The sequence below is a fragment of the Saccopteryx bilineata genome, chromosome 5 (assembly GCF_036850765.1).
Source record: "Saccopteryx bilineata isolate mSacBil1 chromosome 5, mSacBil1_pri_phased_curated, whole genome shotgun sequence".
In the NCBI taxonomy this organism is placed as follows: Eukaryota; Metazoa; Chordata; class Mammalia; order Chiroptera; family Emballonuridae; genus Saccopteryx; species Saccopteryx bilineata.
Genome location: NC_089494.1, coordinates 183,187,680 through 183,205,939, shown reverse-complemented (window position 1 = coordinate 183,205,939; position 18,260 = coordinate 183,187,680). Strand labels below are relative to the sequence as shown.

Sequence of the window (18,260 nt, the reverse complement as noted above, 5' to 3'; positions counted from 1 at the left end):
TCTCCCCGTTTCCACCTTCAGAAAAATACAAAAAAAAAAAAAAAAGAGGCAAAGATCTGCAAGAAGGCCTTCACCCCTTCTCCTTTTCCTTTTCTTCCTTCTCCCTCCCCCAAACGTTGATGTGGGCTCCAGAAGTACAGCAGCCTTCTTGCAACCCTGAGGTCCAAACATGAGGATTCAAGCCTACACACTGAGGACAGGAGAACAGAAAGGTGGAAGGAGCCCGGATCTTCAGTAGCATCAGTGAACTGGAGAATCAGCCTGTGACTGAGGACCCTCAGGCTTAGCGCATGAGACATAACCTACTGTCTGAACTGCTACAGCAAGGTTTCCTGTTATGTGGAAAATAAAATCTTGATTCACAAGGCTAGTCATTAAAGCACCAAAATCTCCTAGGACAACTTGTTCTGCTTGCAAGCCCGGGCCACAGGACTCAGGAGAACAAAGCCCAAAGGATTAAAACAACTGGGGCTACCAGCTTTCGCCATCAAACTTCAGGAAAACCCCAAACAGCCTGATTCACTAACCTCACAGCCTTCCTTCTACACAAAGGCTTACTGAGCTATTATTGTATATGTCTGGCTTACTGAGCTATTATTGTATACATCTGACCCCACGCAGCGTCTCACTCCACGGATAGAGTGAGAAAGTAGATGGTCGTTGGAGAAGATGAGAAAACATATCAATCTTGATATTAAGCAAACAAGTTCAGTGTAACAGGAATAAACAAAGTTACAGGGGTTCTGCTGGAGAGGACTCTTCTCCGGGCAGCTGAGAAGGAGGGCAGGTGGGGAAGGATGGAAGCAAGAGGTAAGGAGGGAAATCTAAAGCGGACCAGGTGGGGCCGGTTTTTGACCATCCAGCTTGTTCTTATGTGATGGAAAACCAAAGTTTGTAAACCAAGGACTGGAATGTTTGCTTTATGTTTTGTTCTAGAGCCAGAACTACTGCTAACGAGAGAGAGAGAGAGAGAGAGAGAGAGAGAGAGAGAGAGAGAATGAGACTAAAAGCAAGGAGATCAATAGGTCATTGTGATGAGTTCCTAATGTTGGGAGACAGTTCCCCATGGGTGTCCTGTGTATTTATGCTTCTGTGAAGACCACTTTTGTCTCAAACTATCTCTTCAAGGACATTTATATAACAAACATCCTTGAAAGACAGGGTAATGTCATCCCTGGTGGGCAGATGATAATAAAAAGAATGTCCCCCTCAAGGGCCCAGGTGAGCCAGGATTGCTTACACACACCTTTATAGAACTAGGGTTTCCTAAACTGAGTGTCCCTCATTTCAAACCCACTGTATGTGCTTTATCTATCCGAGTCACTGTCCCCTGTGGGACTAGGGAACATGAGGAACTATTACAAGCACGAAACTCATGTCCCTGCAGGGCTGTAACGAAGCCCCCGTCTCTGACCCAAGAATCTCACGTTTCTTCTCGACATGGATGAAACTCACAAGGAGAGGAAAGCCTCAGGCGCACTGCGCCCTGACTACAGGAAACGCTCCATACACGACCCGTGCTGTGCCCATCAGCCTGCAATGCTCCTGAATTCAGCACTTCCTAAACCCGCACACACGTCACTGGGCAGCATCAGGGTCCCCAGGAGACACCCACAGCAGATCCAGGAAAACAAACAAAAACAGTAGAGGGTGCGCTTTACCCAAACTCAGGGCATCAACTCTCTAGAGCTGTAGCCTCGGCATCTGCATTTTTTGAAGCTGCAAGGATGACTCTGAGCTTCAGCCAGGGTGAAACAGTGTTGACCTGGTGGCACCAAGACAATCAAACTTTCCTTAGGGTCCTGAGAGAGGGGCTGACCTAGCCAATGCAAAGGTCATCATCCTGTTTGGACAAGCAGGGGGTCATTTACCACATTAGTGACCCAGGAAGATGATTCGATCTCCGTCTTTTTTTTTAAGTCACTGATTTCCGACCCACGGACTATGATCACTTGCCAAGTACACACTGCACTTAGAGCGAGCAGACTTCCTGAGCTGCTCCATCCAGTTCTGGTCTAAGGGGGACAGCTCATCCCCCAGGATAATCAGAGACCTGGCATCCTGAGCTGCCTGGACTAGCTATTCTGCTTGACAGATCCTGGATAGCCCCAGGCGACTTCTTTTTATTATCATCTGGGCACAACCACCCCCACCACAGCCTGTCCCCCATCACCTTGATGAGAAGCCCAGACACAGGAGACTTATCGACAGTCTGGGGCTTTGAGCCTCCAAAGAAGACAAAGGGAGTGACTGCCCCTAGAAAGCACGTAGCCTTCCTCTTTAGTTTCTCACGTGTTCATGTGTGCCTTTCAGCCCTTCCCTGTGATGACATGATTTTCTCTTATTTGGGAAGTGTCGCCCTTTCCCTCACAGGACAGCTGAAGGGTAGCCATCTAGTCCAGAACATGTACTCTCATTACTGTTTGAATCTAAACTCATGAGATTCATGAGAATCTCAATTCAGCCTGGCAATCCCACAAGTTTTTCTCAGTTTAACTTGATCTCACTTCTTGGTAACATAGCTATTTCAAAAAGTGGTTGACCCTGGTTAGATAACTCAGAGTATGGTTCCAATATGCCAAGGTTGTGGGTTCAATCTCTGGTTAGGGCACATACAAGAGTCAACCAGTGCATATATAGATGAGTGGAGAAACAAAATTGATATATCTCTCCTCTCTCTCTCTCTCCCTCCCTCCCTCCTTCCCTCCCTCCTTCTTTTTTTTCTGAAACCAATAGATAAAAATTTTAAATTGTTGGTTTGAAAATCCTTCAAGCCTGGGAGAAACTCAAAATTTATTAACAAAATAATTTCTTTCAATACTTTGTGTGTGTGTGTGTTTGTGTATGTCTGTGTGACAGAGACAGAGAGAAGGACAGATAGGGACCGACAGACAGGAAGGAAGAGATGAGAAGCATCAATTCTTCCTTGCAGCACCTTAGGTGTTCACTGATTGCTTTCTCATATGTGCCTTGACCAGGGGGCTATAGCAGACCAAGTGACTGCTTGCTCAAGCCAGCAACCTTTGGGCTCAAGCTGGCGACCTCGGGGTTTCGAACCTGGGTCCTCCGCTTCCCAGACCGATGCTCTATCTACTGCAGTGGTCCCCAACCTTTTTTGGGCCACGGACCAGTTTAATGTCAGAAAATATTTTCACGAACTGGCCTTTAGGGTGGGACGGATAAATGTATAAAATAAAATTATACGACCAGTGTAAAAACTGTGGTATTTTAAAATATAATTGTCGAACTTACGAGACAAGCGTCAAGAGTGAGTCTTAGACGGATATAACAGAGGGAATCTGGTCATTTTTAAAAAATAAAACATCGTTCAGACTTAAATATAAATAAAAAGGAAATAATGTAAGTTATTTATTCTTTCTCTGCGGACCGGTACCAAATGGCCCATGGACCGGTACCAGTCCACAGCCCGGGGGTTGGGGACCACTGATCTACTGTACCACCACCTGGTCAGGCTCTTTCAATACTTAATCCTCACCCCCATTTGTCTTCCCAGTTTGATGCTTAAACAAATTTGGGAGCCAGAAAGAGATGCCTTGGGAGGTTAGGCAGAGGGCTTGGGGAAGAAGAGCACTTTGACCCTTGTCATCCCATGATGTTAAGTATTACTGTATCCATTTTATAAGGAGGGCACTGAAGATGGGAGAGAGGAAATAACATGTCTAGGCCACACTGTAAGCAGTGGCCAAGCTCTAAGTGGCACTTGCTTCTAACTGGCACAGTCACAATCTGTGACTTTCTTACTTTATCACAAATAGGTTTCTTTTTTTCTAAAAGCAACCTAAGAGCTTTTCCACTATATATAGATTGCATAGTGTTAAAAGTAAGACAATAGACCCAAAATGGAGTCACTTATGCTAAGCCCCATTATCAAACCAAAACTTAATATTGCCGTTTTTTGTGGGTTTTTTTTTTAATCCTTTCCAAGACTTAATCTTAAACCAGTCTGTCAGGAATTTCCTGACCAGCACTAGTGAGCTCATCTGCCTGATAGGTCCCCCCATCCCCTAAAGGAAAGTGACCTTGCCACAACCAATCCACCTGTTGCCTAGTACATACTTCCTTGTTTTGTTTCCTTCTGCCTGTCAGTCTCTTTTTGCATAGCTCCTCAGAGCTCCATCTCATCTGCTCAATTCATGAATTGTTGAACAAAGCCAGTAAGATCTTTAAAATTTACTCAGTTGAATTTTTTTTTTTTTTTTTTTTTTTTTTTTTTCATTTTTCTGAAGCTGGAAACAGGGAGAGACAGTCAGACAGACTCCTGCATGCGCCCGACCGGGATCCACCCGGCCCGCCCACCAGGGGCGGTGCTCTGCCCCCCAGGGGGCGATGCTCTGCCCATCCTGGGCGTCACCATATTGCGACCAGAGCCACTCTAGCGCCTGAGGCAGAGGCCACAGAGCCATGCCCAGCGCCCGGGCCATCTCTGCTCCAATGGAGCCTTGGCTGCGGGAGGGGAAGAGAGAGACAGAGAGGAAAGCGCGGCGGAGGGGTGGAGAAGCAAATGGGCGCTTCTCCTGTGTGCCCTGGCCGGGAATCGAACCCGGGTCCTCCGCACGCTAGGCCGACGCTCTACCGCTGAGCCAACCGGCCAGGGCTGAATTTTTTTTTAACAACAATATCCTTCAGCTCAGCAAGTGACCAGCCTCCTAGAGTCTTTATAGAAACCTGGCCATGAAGGCATGTGTTCAGCAGTGGGATTCAGCCAGTACACAGTGGCTTGACAGAACCGATACCTAATTTTTTTGCTGAGTTCGGTGAACCGGTTGTTAAAATGGCACTTGTAATCAGGGTTCTCTCTAAGGTGGGCACCTGGGCGGCTGCCCAATGTGGAAATCACAATTACATGCCTGACTCTTTTTTAACATTCAGCTGCGCAACAGCGTATTCTAAGCACCTGTAGTAATGTTCATTCTGTCCATAGGTGAAAAAAATTGCAAGTGAGGATGCCAATCAAGAAGCAATAAGGAAATATCTTAAATAACAGTTTTATTGTTCTTTTGTCAGGTATTATTTAATATTTTTTCATTAATATTTTAAAACTCTTATGTTGGGCAGATAAAATATATTATGCTCACTTTGTTAAAGATGGCGCTGCCCACGTAGAGGCCGTTGCCCAGGTGATATTCATGTGTGTCTCTGTGGGCTGTGGGCAGGCAGAATCTTTGTAGCCTGGGGCTTGGTTTTGGGATTAAGCCTTTCCCACCCTTTTTGATGTGGGGTGGTGCAATCCCATCATGCTCCAGATAAGTGACTTTGTATTAGAGACTTCTCTATTTTGTATATTAGATTAAAAGGTTTGGATTTCTACACTATAAAATAGGGGCAGAAGGGGAGCTTGCGCTCTTGGTTCCTGAGATTAGCATTAGAGGAGAGAGCAGAGAGATCACAGAAGAGAGCAAAGAAAGGCCACGTGGAGTAGGCCAGGAGAAGCAGCCAAGATGGCGGAGTGTTGAGTGAGAAGGCAGTTTGTGCAGAGTTTGTGCAGGGAGAAGGAAGGAGATGGGGAACAGAGGTGAATAAGTCTGGTGAGCTAGAAATCTTTGATTCTAGGAAACTCGGATAAGTCAGTAGCTTTGTGAGCACTGAATGTGAATGGGTTTTGGAGCTCAGTGTGTGTTTTTACTTGCCTGCTGGGTGCAAGCTAGGATTAAAGATAATGGCCCATCAGTTTTTGGCTCCGTTGTTTCTTTACCGACTGTCCGAATCCAATGCGAACCTGCATGGGCCAGGCGGCTATAATGATGGCGGCCCTGGCAACTGGCTTTACATCTTATAATATCTACTTTTGTGTACTTTTTTTATTCTTATTTAAGTATTAAATGCACGAAATTATAAACTACCTTTCGGCATATCATTGTTTTTTGTTGTTTTTTTGGGGGGGGGTTATATTTTCTGAAGCTGGAAACGGGGAGGCAGTCAGACAGACTCCCGCATGCGCCCGACTGGGATCCACCCGGCACGCCCACCAGGGGGCGATGTTCTGCCCATCTGGGGCATCGCTCTGTTGCGACCAGAGCCACTCTAGCACCTGAGGCAGAGGCCATGGAGCCATCCTCAGCACCCGGATCATCTTTGCTCCAATGGAGCCTCGCTGCGGGAGGGGAAGAGAGAGACAGAGAGGAAGGAGAGGGGGAAGGGTGGAGAAGCAGATGGGCGCCTCTCCTGTGTGCCCTGGCCGGGAATCAAACCCGGGACTTCTGCACTCCAGGCTGACACTCCACCGCTGAGCCAAACAGCCAGGGCCTCGGCATATCGGTTTTTTTTATACTTAAAACAGTCCATAGGTCAGAGAACCAGTTGTTAAAGTATTTGAATCCCACCACTTCATGTGTTCCAATGTACAGTTTGACCCTACTTCTTTCCATAACGTCAATAAAGGAATCAACATCTCATAAAGGTTTTCCTCTGCACTGTGGTGGAATACACCTGGTCTTATTCTTTTACAGTATGTTGTAATCCTTACCTCTTACCCTAGAACTCAGTGGAATGCTCGATATACATGAGACTCAAAAATCCGTGTGTTGAGAGTCGTTAGGAATTGTTCAAGGAAGCAGTCCGATGAAAGCTTCAGCAGAAATTGTTAGGCCTTGAAGCCAGTCCTGAGATGATCCGTCCTGGGAAGGTGTGGCACGCCCTTGAGAGCCGTTCTCTTATTCCTGCTCTTGCACTCTAGGTGATGGGGAGAGGAGTGTAGCTCCCTGTTGATTGTCCTTGCCTTTCCAAGCATTGTCTGCAGATGACATCTGTGTCATCTGGGAGCCTGCTACAGCCACGGACTCCCCAACCCCACTCAAGACCGCTAAGTCAGACCCAGGTAATTCAAGGTGAACTGAGGTGACCCAGGATTCATGTACATTCAGGTTTGAGAAACGCTGGTGGCACATTAGAATGATGTGGGTGCTTAAACAAGGAGGAAGGATTGCAGGTGGGTTTTTGTTTAGTTTTGATGCTCCTGGCTGATTCTAACGTGCATCTAGCTATTGTTGAGAACGGCTGCTCTGTGCAAGGGCGCAGCTTCAACCAGAGAAAGAACAAGAGGGTCCCCTCTAACCTCCACCTGCTTTGATACAGTGTCCCTTCTGCAACTCGCTGGTGACCTCCCTGCCGGCACCCAGGTCACAGAAATTTCACAAGGACAGTGAAACTGGAGGGAGGAAACAGTTGGGTTCCAGAACAAGAAGGAAACATTCCCCATTGTTGTGCAGAGCTATAAGGCCTTTTGCTGTGCACAGTTGGTAAAGTTATACAGTGACTTCTTCAGAGGGCATTGAGTGCTGCCACCGGCACTTTATTTGCCTTCATTAAAGCACCACAATCTCCTAGGACAACTTGTTCTGCTTACAAGCCTGCATCACAGAACCCAGGAGAACAAAGCCCAAAGGATCAAAACAACTGGGGTTACCAGCTTTCGCCATCAAACTTCAGAAAAAGCCCCACAGCCTACCTCACTGACCTAGCAGCCTTCCCTCTACACAGGGTTTACTGAGCTCTCCCTGCGTATGTCAGACCCCACGGAGGGGCTATGGATAGAGTGAGGCAGTAGATAGTTCTTGGAGGAGAAAATGAGAAACATATTAATCTTCACATTAAGCAAACAAGTTCGTGTGTTAACAGGTATAAACGGTGTTCAAGGGGCTCTGCAGAGAGACGATTCAGCTCTCAGGTAACTTCCACACAACGCTTTGTGGGCAATTCTGGCAAATTGTTTGGAATGACTTTTTAAAATATTCCCATTAAATGGCAGGGTTTTTGTACCCACGGAGAGTCCAGCTTTACCCAAAATTCTACTTGGCATCAGTCATCTCTTCATTCCAGAATGAGGCGGCTACTGTTCACCTCACTTACCAGCCCTCATTGCTCAGCATGTTTTGGAGCATGTGGCACATGCTAGGGACTGGGCTACAGTTCCCGGACTCTCTGTCCTTGGCCTTCTCACTGCTCCTCAGCACTCTTGCCCACCCCCGCAGCTGGGTGCTCTGCGTCCCACCCCCCAGCCGCACTCACTCTCCCTCTGCTCTCCCCTGGGGCCAGGCCATTCTCCTGGAAGTCTCCTCAGTCAGCTCCCTGGGGAGGAGGTCGGTTTAACTCTTGATGAAGTCTAACTTTTCCACGTGGGCTTTTCTCTCCTTCAGTGTGTATTTCCTCAAATGTGCACGCAGAGGGCTTGCAGCCCAGGGCCTGGAGCACGGTCCACTTACAGTAAATGCGACCTGTTATCTCAAGGGACAGAGAAAGCATTCACCCCTGGCAGCCCGCATGGAGCAGGGAGTTGGTGAACCCAGGGGCTGATTCAGTGATGAAGAAATGGGACTAAAAGCAAGCACACAACATGGAAACGCAACTCCTTTATTTAAAAGATTATTACTCTAACAGGTTGCATTTAAGATCACTGAATTCTAATAAATATAGACTGCAGACCCAGTATTTTTTAATCATAATGTAATAAAGCATTCCTTATCTTTAAAATGTCCCACAAAAGGTGTCAAGAATGTTTTCAAGAGCTTAAAGCAGAAAAAGCGCGCCCCCTGCCATGTTCAGGGCAGCCATTCAGATCATCAGGAGATGCACACTCATCCTCCTTCCCGCGAAAAGTAGCACCTGGAGCTCAGAGCAGTCCTGCCATTTCAAGTCTGAAAACCAGCAACAGGGCATCAAACTCCGTGTCAGCTTCCTAGGACTGCCACAGCGAAGTACCACGGAGTGGGAGGGACGCTCCCACCACAGCCACCACCATCTCACAGTTCTGGAAGGTGAAGCCCAAGGACACGTGGTCAGCAGGGCTGGTGCCTCTGGGAGCTCTGAGGAAGAAGAGGCCCCACGCCTCCTGGACTCTGGCGGTCGTTGACCATCTTTGGCATCCCATGGTTTATAGACATACCGCTCAATCTCTGCTTTCATGTTCACACGGCATTCTCCATGTGTGTGCATCTGTGTCCAGTCTCCCTTTTTATAGGAACACTGGATATGACTTCATCTCACCTAATTACATCTGCAGCGACCCTATTTCCAAGTGCAGCCACATTCTGAGGCACTGGGGTTAGGACTGCAACATAGGAATTTTTGGAAAATGCAATTTAACCCATAACAACCTACAAGTTACACAAGTTACAATCCGTTATCCAGGCCACCCCAACACCCTACCAGTCTTCACCACCGTTAGAGTCAAGGTTGCAACTTCTCAGATCAAAGCAAACTCCCAGTGATCCATACCAGTGCTTTTGAAGAAAATCAATGGAATATTCTATTCATTGTTTCAGAAGAATTACCTGCCTGGCAGATTAGCAGTGTTAGATCATCCCCACCTCTTCCATAAACTGTGAGTCTAGGCAGAAGGGCAGTGCCTTTTAAAATCCTAGCAAGATCAGGATGTAGATTGTGAAGGGAGTTCAACACCCTGTTCCCTAACTCTCGAAAGCAAGCTATGTCATTTTTCAGGAGTGTATAAAAGGAATAAAATGCCTACCAACCCTAAGCACACAACATACCTCTGTATAAGCTTCAAGTTTTCTGCAAAGTGCAGGCATCTCCCATAGAAATCTTTTCAGCCCTGCAGGAACTTTTCAACACCAGTTTTACATGATCACCACTAGAGGGCAGGCCATTAAAACGTTCTGATTCAAACCAGTTGCCCTGCAAAAGCGGCATCTAACACCTGATAAACTCCAGATTTAAAAGGTTGTGTTTCTCCCACAGATAATGCAACTACATAGTCAATGAAGAGCAACAATATGGGAAGCACTATCTTGTCTGCACACTCCTGTTTTAGGAGTATATTAATAAAGTGTAAAGTTCGTGAACTCACCTGCTCTTCTTGCTGGTTTTCTTTGGCTCGGGAGTTCCTAGTAATGGAGGAATAAATTGTTCTGGCCAGCAGGGGTCCTGAGCAGGTTGGTTTGGGTTAAAGGATGACAGGAGTGGACTAACTCACGCATCCTCTCGTTGGTGCCCCGTGTACAAGAGAACTAACTATTCAGCATGAAGATGCTAAAGGAAGTGGTATTTAATTCCTCAAAATAAAGAAGTCCTAAAAACTGTAATTTTATAAACTCTACGTTTGTCTAAAAAGAAAGCCTAGAGATGGCTCTGGCCCCTCTTTGGAGTTCTGCTTCTCTTTGCCTCCTACCCCACCAGATACATCTGCCTTGTCTGCTGTCACTACAGCAGATTTTATCATGTCACCATAAGGTCTAGCTAGCCAATTTCCAGGTAAACAACGATGTTTTTTTTCTCATTCCAAGACTAGGCTTCTCACTCTTGAGAGAGCAGCACCTAGAAAGAGCCCCACAGACTCACTGGAGAATGCTGACCATGTAACCCTGTTGGCCAGGGTTTTATGGAGAGGTTCCCAGTTCTTTGGAAGTCTAAACAGGATTTCCCTAAAGAAGCAGAGCTTCATGGAATAAATGACCAAGAGAGCTGGGGAGGGCCAGCCAGGTCACTGGGCTCCAGCTCCTCATTGTTCAGCCCCCCGGCTTCCCAGGGCTCCAGTCCAAGCTGCCGGAAACAGACCCTGAGAGGAGCTCCACAAAACTGCAGACTAATCCATTCCTGCCCACACAAGCCCAGGGCATGAATGAGAAAACACTGTGCATAATGAGAAAAAGCCGAGACATTTTTCAGAATCGCCTTGAGAGAAGAATGGCTGGGACCTACGGCAGGAAGAAAGCTGAAAGAAGGGGTTTATTCCCTGGTAGAACAATGAAAAAACAATTTTTCTGAGTGTTTCATGATACAAAGTTCCACTTGTAAATTCCTGTGTTCGTTCTTTAAAACAGTGGTCTCCAACCCCCGGGGCCGCGGACCAGTACCGGTCCGTGGGCCATTTGGTACCAGTCCACAGAGAAAGAATAACTAACTTACTATATTTCTGTTTTATTTATATTTAAGTCTGAACAATGTTTTATTTTTAGAAAATGACCAGATTCCCTCTGTTACATCTAAGACCAGGGGTCCTCAAACTATAGCCTGCGGGCTGCATGTGGCCCCCTGAGGCCATTTATCCGGCCCCAGCCGCTCCCAGAAGGGGCACCTCTTTCATTGGTGGTCAGTGAGTGACGCAAAACGCAGCATCGCTCACGTACAGTACTACTTCCGGTGAGACCAGACACACGCATCACGGCTCCGGAAGCGCGTCATATCACTTGTTACAACTAGCAGTGATAAATATGGAACCGGACATTGACCATCTCATTTGCCAAAAGCAGGCCCATAGTTCCCATTGAAATACTGGTCAGTCTGTTGATTTAAATTTACTTGTTCTAGACACTTCTCCCAGGAAGAGATACAAATGGCCAACAGATATATGAAAAGATGCTCAGCTTCATTAGTTATTAGAGAAATGCAAATCAAAACTACAATGAGATACCACCTCACTCCTGTTAGATTAGCTATTATCAACAAGACGGGTAATAGCAAATGTTGGAGAGGCTGTGGAGAAAAAGGAACCCTCATTCACTGTTGGTGGGACTGTAAAGTAGTACAACCATTATGGAGGAAAGTATGGTGGTTCCTCAAAAAACTGCAAATAGAACTACCTTATGACCCAGCAATCCCTCTACTGGGTATATACCCCAAAACCTCAGAAACATTGATACGTGAAGACACATGTAGCCCCATGTTCATTGCAGCACTGTTCACAGTGGCCAAGACATGGAAACAACCAAAAAGCCCTTCAATAGAAGACTGGATAAAGAAGATGTGGCACATATACACTATGGAATACTACTCAGCCATAAGAAATGATGACATCAGATCATTTACAGCAAAATGGTGGGATCTTGATAACATTATAAGAAGTGAAATAAGTAAATCAGAAAAAAACAAGAACTACATGATTCCATACATTGGTGGAACATAAAAATGAGACTAAGAGACATGAACAAGAGTGTGGTGGTTACCAAGGGTGGGGGGGAGGGAGGACATGGGAGGGAGGGAGGGAGGGAGTTAGGGGGAGGGGGAGGGGCACAGAGAACTAGATAGAGGGTGACGGAGGATAATCTGACTTTGGGCGAGGGGTTTGCAACATAATTTAATGACAAAATAACCTAGACATGTTTTCTTTGAATATATGTACCCTGATTTATTAATGTCATCCCATTACCATTAATAAAAATTTATTATAAAAAAAAAATAAAAAATAAATTTACTTGTTCTTTATTTTAAATATTGTATTTGTTCCCGTTTTGTTTTTTTTACTTTAAAATAAGATATGTGCAGGGTGCATAGGGATTTATTCATAGTTTTTTTATAGTCCGGCCCTCTAACGGTCTGAGGGACAGTGAACTGGCCCCCCTATGTAAAAAGTTTGGGGACCCCTGGTCTAAGACTCACTCTTGATGCTGGTCTCGGTCACGTGATACATTTATCTGTCCCACCCTAAAGGCCGGTCCGTGAAAATATTTTCTGACATTAAACCGGTCTGTGGCCCAAAAAAGGTTGGGGACCACTGCTTTAAAACACTCAGGTATTTTTAAATCATGTTTGTGGTAACTGGTCAAACAGCAGAGATGTAGAGAAACTGAACAAGCATTCTCCTTCTAAGCAAGTCTACCTTCTAAACACAGAAGAAACTTCCCTAAGTTCTGAATTTTGTAGACATCCTTCTACATCTGAGCTGTGGTGTCTCTCTTCTGTTGGCCTAGAGTTTCCCAAGAGCAAGAAGGGCAAATGACCTCACATGCATAAAATGATCTCTACAGCACAGCTAAAAAAAACTCAAGAAATAGGGATTGGTGATCTCTCATTACCACTGATAAATTTCCCTAAAGTCAAAATAAACATTTTTGGTCTTAAATATCCAGGGGAATAAGGCAAAATGTTTCTCAAACAAGTCTTGGCACAGTGTAAGGGTCTAAGAATACTATATGAACCTTAAAATTTTGTTTTCCTTTAATCTTTGAAGAACATCTTTGATAGTTCTAAAAACAGAATTCTACAGTGATAATTCAAAGCAAGTTAATTTAGTTGGTATTTCTCAAATGGGTTAGAGATTCTTGCTCTGAGACTACTAGAAATTATTGTATTTTTCACTCCATAAGACTCACTTTTCCTCCAAAAAGTGGAGGGGAAAAAGCCTGTGTGTCTCATGGAGCAAAAAATACAGTATTTTATTAAATATTTTAACACAACCATTTGGTTCAGAATACTTTTTTATTTTCCTCCTTAAAACCCTAGGTATGTCTTATGGTCAGGTGCATCTTATGGAGCAAAAAATATGATATTTTCTTAGAAAAAGGTTCTGAAAATTAACAAGATTTACTGAGGCTCATGAGTCCTAATTCTCACTGTGCATTGGACTTTCTTAAAAATCTAGGTACTGGCTGCCTCACTACAGAATTGCTTAGGGGCAAGGCCTGATCATCTGTGTTTGCTATGGTCCCTGGGTGACTGACCAGCAGACAACCACCTTAGGATCAGATTTCCTACATACCTAGCTCTCTCAGTCAGCATCCAGTGTACAGGGACCTTTTGCTCTCAATCACAAAATATCCGTTCTCCTTTTCCCCCTTAGAGAATTGGACCAGAGCGGTGCCTCTCAAATTGTGCTTCCAAAACACATCACCACAGTGTCACCTGGGAACTAGTCAGAACTGCACATTCTCAACTTCCTCGTCCCAGCACTACTAACTGAGCAAGTCTGGGGATGGGGCAGACACAGTCATCTGGGTTTCGACAAACCATCCCATGCTTCTGATGTACGCTGAAGTTTGAGAACCACTGGATTCGAGAAGTTTTCAATTTCCAGAGAGAAGAAATGAAGAATGACACAACTCCATGTCAGGTAGAGAACCAAGTTTATTAATGACAGTCTTTATTACAACCACTCTTGAGTGTAAAAAATAAAGGGTGATTCATTGAAATTTAAAACTCCCTTGGACTTCCATTTGGCCTTTTCACTGGATGAGCCAAAGGGGCTGAACCTTGCCTGGTTCTGAGTCAACTGGTCAGATGGAGTTCACTGGAGAATGAGGCAGTAAACATAAAGACAGGAGTGCCAACCAGAGAGCTCAAGTCTTGCCCATGTTGAAATGACAGGACAGAAGGACAAGTGCTGTGGGCCAGAGATGGAATAAAACAACCTTACAGCTGGACTATGGAATCCACCTTGCTGACTAGAGACACAAAAACACACACATGCAGAGCCATACACACCCACACTCTGGAGACAAGATTTTCAAATAATTTTTGTCCCTGCTCTGAGCAGACTGACACATCTGTCAGCCACAGCAACACAACATGGGCTTGAAATGGGAAACCTTGCTCAATCTCCACAAAGTATGCAAGCTGGCTGCCCAGTTCCATGTTGGCAAATGTGTCATCACCATGAAGTATGCCTGTGGTTTTCCCAGCGTTCCACAGACTAATATCTGCTCCCCCGGGAGAACGACATCCTTGGAGACAACGGATAGAATAAAATCTGGGGCAAACTCATCCCTCCCCTGTGGTGTCAGGGCCCAGGAGGGTGGCAGCACCTGGAGGTGGTTTTCCACCTGTGACACAAAACAGCTGCCTCATCAGTGTTCTCCCCTCCAAAGTATTTGTGCTTTGTCACCATCCTGATAAGCAGTCTGCACCAAGAAAACAGAAGGAGTCCTGCCCATGCACTCTTTTTCTTTAATAAAAGAAAACTAAAACCAGAAGAGAGAAAGAAAAAAAACCCATTGGAAGCTTTTTGACTGTGTCAACATTGTTTTGGCATTGGGTTTAATTCCTTTCAGAGAGAGAGAGGGGAGGATGCCGAAGAGGCCATGACGACCAATACAACGGAGAGACTGAGTCCGGGAAGGTTTCGCGATGGCCCAGCTGGTCCCTTCCCAGGCAGGAAGGACTTGCCACGCCTCTCAAGGTCATGAAGCCATCAAGTAAACGCTGATCAAATCATACTTATAAACATTGCAGGAAAGATGGCAGAAAGAAAAGCTCGTGGATTCAGTCACAGGTCATGCAGGGAGGTTATGCACAAAAAATATTTGAGCTTATAAGAAAACACTTTCAAATTTAATTGAAACTGTAGCTTTCACCTTTGGGAGACAAAAAAAAAAAAAAAAAAGGCCAAAACCCCAGAGTATTCTAGAGTTTCCAAACAATCCAACAGCTAATTTGGTGGGCTGGGGTAAGGGAGAATTTAACTAATACCTCATCATTAACCTCATTTTCTTCTTGGAATTCACTGATAAATAAAGCTCAGGCCTACTTAGAAAAAAGATCTGTCCTGCTAAAATTCAGCATCAGGAAGTGAAGTGTTCCCATGTTCTTGCTCAGTGCACGTGAAATACACAACTTCTCACACAAGGAGACCACATGTGCCCACCCAAGTTACTTGTTGAATATGATCACAAAATCTGATCCTACAGACAAGCTGTTTTCTTCTTGGGATGAGAGATACCACCGTTCCTTGACACGGACAGCGAAGGGATCCCAGTGCCCCAGCCCTCCCAGGGAACAGGCTGAGTTTAGAAAAGATGGCCCCCTCAGGCCATGGAACCAAAGGCAGTCCCTTCGAGCTGTTAGGAAGCGCAAAGCTGCCTCTCTCAGCCCTGCAATTACTGAAGTGGAGAACAAGACTGTTCTCCACACAGTCAAGAACATCTGGGGTCGCTACCCTCCCTTTCTATCTTTTTTCGGTGAGTATCCAACCATCCATAACTTCATAGCTACAGTAGAGATTCACGGCGCAACAACTTTCATACTGGTTATTATAAAAATTCTGTCAGTAAGCAGCATTTCCCAGTGTTCCCTCCAACACAAGTTCTTGGCAGCTCCATGAGGTGGGACTGCAGGGTGCCACGGGGACTGGGGTCCGTGCAGCGTGGATTTGGCTGGGCGCCAGGTTCCGGGAGGCTGGGTCTGTCCAGTGTCTCAACAGCAGCTGCGCAGCGGCTCTGCTCTACCAGCTTGCCCTGACAGCTTCAATATCGCTAACCAAGTTCTGGGCCAGGCATATCCCAAAAATCTGAGAAAGGAAGAAAGAGTCAAACAGTGAAACTGAATTTCATCAAGCTTTTCCTTGGCCAGGGAATCCCATTTTTCTCATCTTGGATATTTGAAATTGAGATAGCATTTATATACCGTCAAAACCGTCCTTTTCAAGTGTGTAATTCAGTGGTTCTTCATATATTCACAAGGATCTGCAACTACGACCAGACCACCATTTCCAAAACATTTCATCCGCCCAAAAGAAACTGTTCCCATTAGCCGTTATTCCCCCTCCCCATCTCCACAGCCCTGGAAACCACTAATCGACTTTCCATCTCTACAGAGTTGCCCATGCTGGACAGGGCACAGAAATGGAGTTATATAATATCTGGCCTTTTGTGTGAGACTGCGTTCACAATGTTTTCAAGGTTCACCCAGGCTGTCGCATGGACAGGCCATTCAATCCCTTGACGGTTTGAACAATATGCCACTATATGGATAAACCACATTTTGTTTGTCCACTCATCAGGTGACGGACACTTGCAATGTTTCCTCTTTTTGGCTATTATGAACAGTGCTACTATGAACATCTGTGTACAAGTTCTGGGTGAACATATGTTTTCAATTCTCATGGGTACATACCTCAGAATAGAACTGCTGGGTCCTATAGCAACTGTTTAATTTTCTGAGGAATTGCCAAATTGTTTTCCATAGAGGCTGCATCATTTTCATCCTCTCAGTAATGTACAAGGGTCCCTATTTCTCCACACCCTCGACAACTCTTATCTTCCTTTTTAATTACAGTTGACCCTTGCGCAATGTGGGGGTTAGGGGTGCCAAACTCCCATAGAGTAAAAAATCTGCGTATAACTACAGCCAGTTCTCCCCATACTCAGAGTCCCAGCCAAGGAGTTTGAACCTTGAAAAACTCAAGTCAGTTGAACTACATAGGTCACCTGAACTATGGTCAGTTGGAAAAAACTGTGCTTGTAAGTGGACCCTCACAGTTCAAACCCATGTTGTTCAACGGTCATCCCTGTGTGTGAGGTGGTATCACATTGTGGTTTTGATTAGAATATCCCTAACAACTAATGACGATGAGCATCTTTTCATGTGCTTATTAGCTATTTGTACCTTTTTTAGAGGTACATCTATTCAAACTCTTTGCCCACCTTTAAACTGGGTTTGTTGTTTTAATTGTTGAATTGTTCTTTGTATATTCTACATACTTGATACTTATTAGATACAATGATTTGCAAATATTTTCTTCCATTTTGTGGTTGTCATTTCATTTTCTGGATAGTATTTTTAGCACAGAAGTCTTAAATTTTGATGAAATCCAATTTATCTATGATTTCTTTGGTTGCTTGTACTTTTGGTGTCATATCTAAAAACAATGGCCTAATCACTGTCATAAAGAGTTACATCTATACTATCTCCTAAGAGTTTTATCATTTTCGCTCTTATATTTGGTCTTTGATCTATTTTGAGTTAATTTCGTATATGGTGTGAGGGAGGAGTTCAAATCGTTCTTTTGTATATAGACATTCAGTCGGCCCAGCACCACCTGACGCTAGTCCACTGATCTGTATGTCCAACCTTATGCCACTATGTACTCAAGTCTGGAATTAGGAAACGAGAATTCTCCAAGTTTGTCCTTTTACAGGTTTGTTTCGCTATTCTGGGTTCCTTGACTTTCCATATGAATTTTAGGATCAACTTGTCCATTTTTGAAAAAAAAAAAAGTTGTCATTTTGATAGAGCTTGCACTGACTCTGTAGATCAATTTGAGGAGTGCTGCCACATTACAGTAGTAAGTCTTTCAGTCCATGGATATGGGGAGGCTTTCCATTTATTTAGGTCTTCTTTCAGTTCTTCCAGCCACTGTGCCCCATCTGTGCTCAAAGGAAAGTGTCATATCCCCACATGATGAAGCCTACCTCCCGGGACTGGCCGGGAGGAAAAGTGGGCTCTCCTTTCCTTCGCTAGCACTTTGAGAAGACGGTCCAGGGACGGAAAGGGCACAGCATGTCTGTGAACATCCGAAAGCCCTTAACCTCGCCACTTGGACCTCCTTCCGACCACTGCTGTTGGCCCGGCTGTCGTATGAAGCTTTATTAAAGCCCATGATTTAATGCTGGACTGTCAGCAGACAACTCCCGACCCAATTAATGTCTCCATCTTCAAAAGGAAAAAGGTTTCCTAAAGTGTTTTAGGATAGTAGTACCTAAAACCACAGCTTTATTAAAATACAAACCAAAAAAATTTGGGTCTGTTCCCCAGCCCTCCAGTTGTGTCTTAAAACTGTACCATTAAGGTGACTA

The 18,260-nt window shown here is 45.0% G+C and overlaps 1 protein-coding gene across 1 annotated transcript in view; it reads right to left on the bottom strand.

Moving 5' to 3' along the window:
- Positions 1-13,797: 13,797 nt before the first annotated feature.
- The window catches only part of TSPAN5 (tetraspanin 5), a 187,746-nt gene continuing 183,283 nt past the window's right edge, over positions 13,798-18,260 (bottom strand). The window contains exon 8 of the mRNA XM_066280732.1: positions 13,798-15,973. Coding sequence (XP_066136829.1) covers positions 15,908-15,973 — 66 coding nt within the window. The 3' untranslated portion in view covers positions 13,798-15,907. The remainder of the gene's footprint in view (positions 15,974-18,260) is intronic.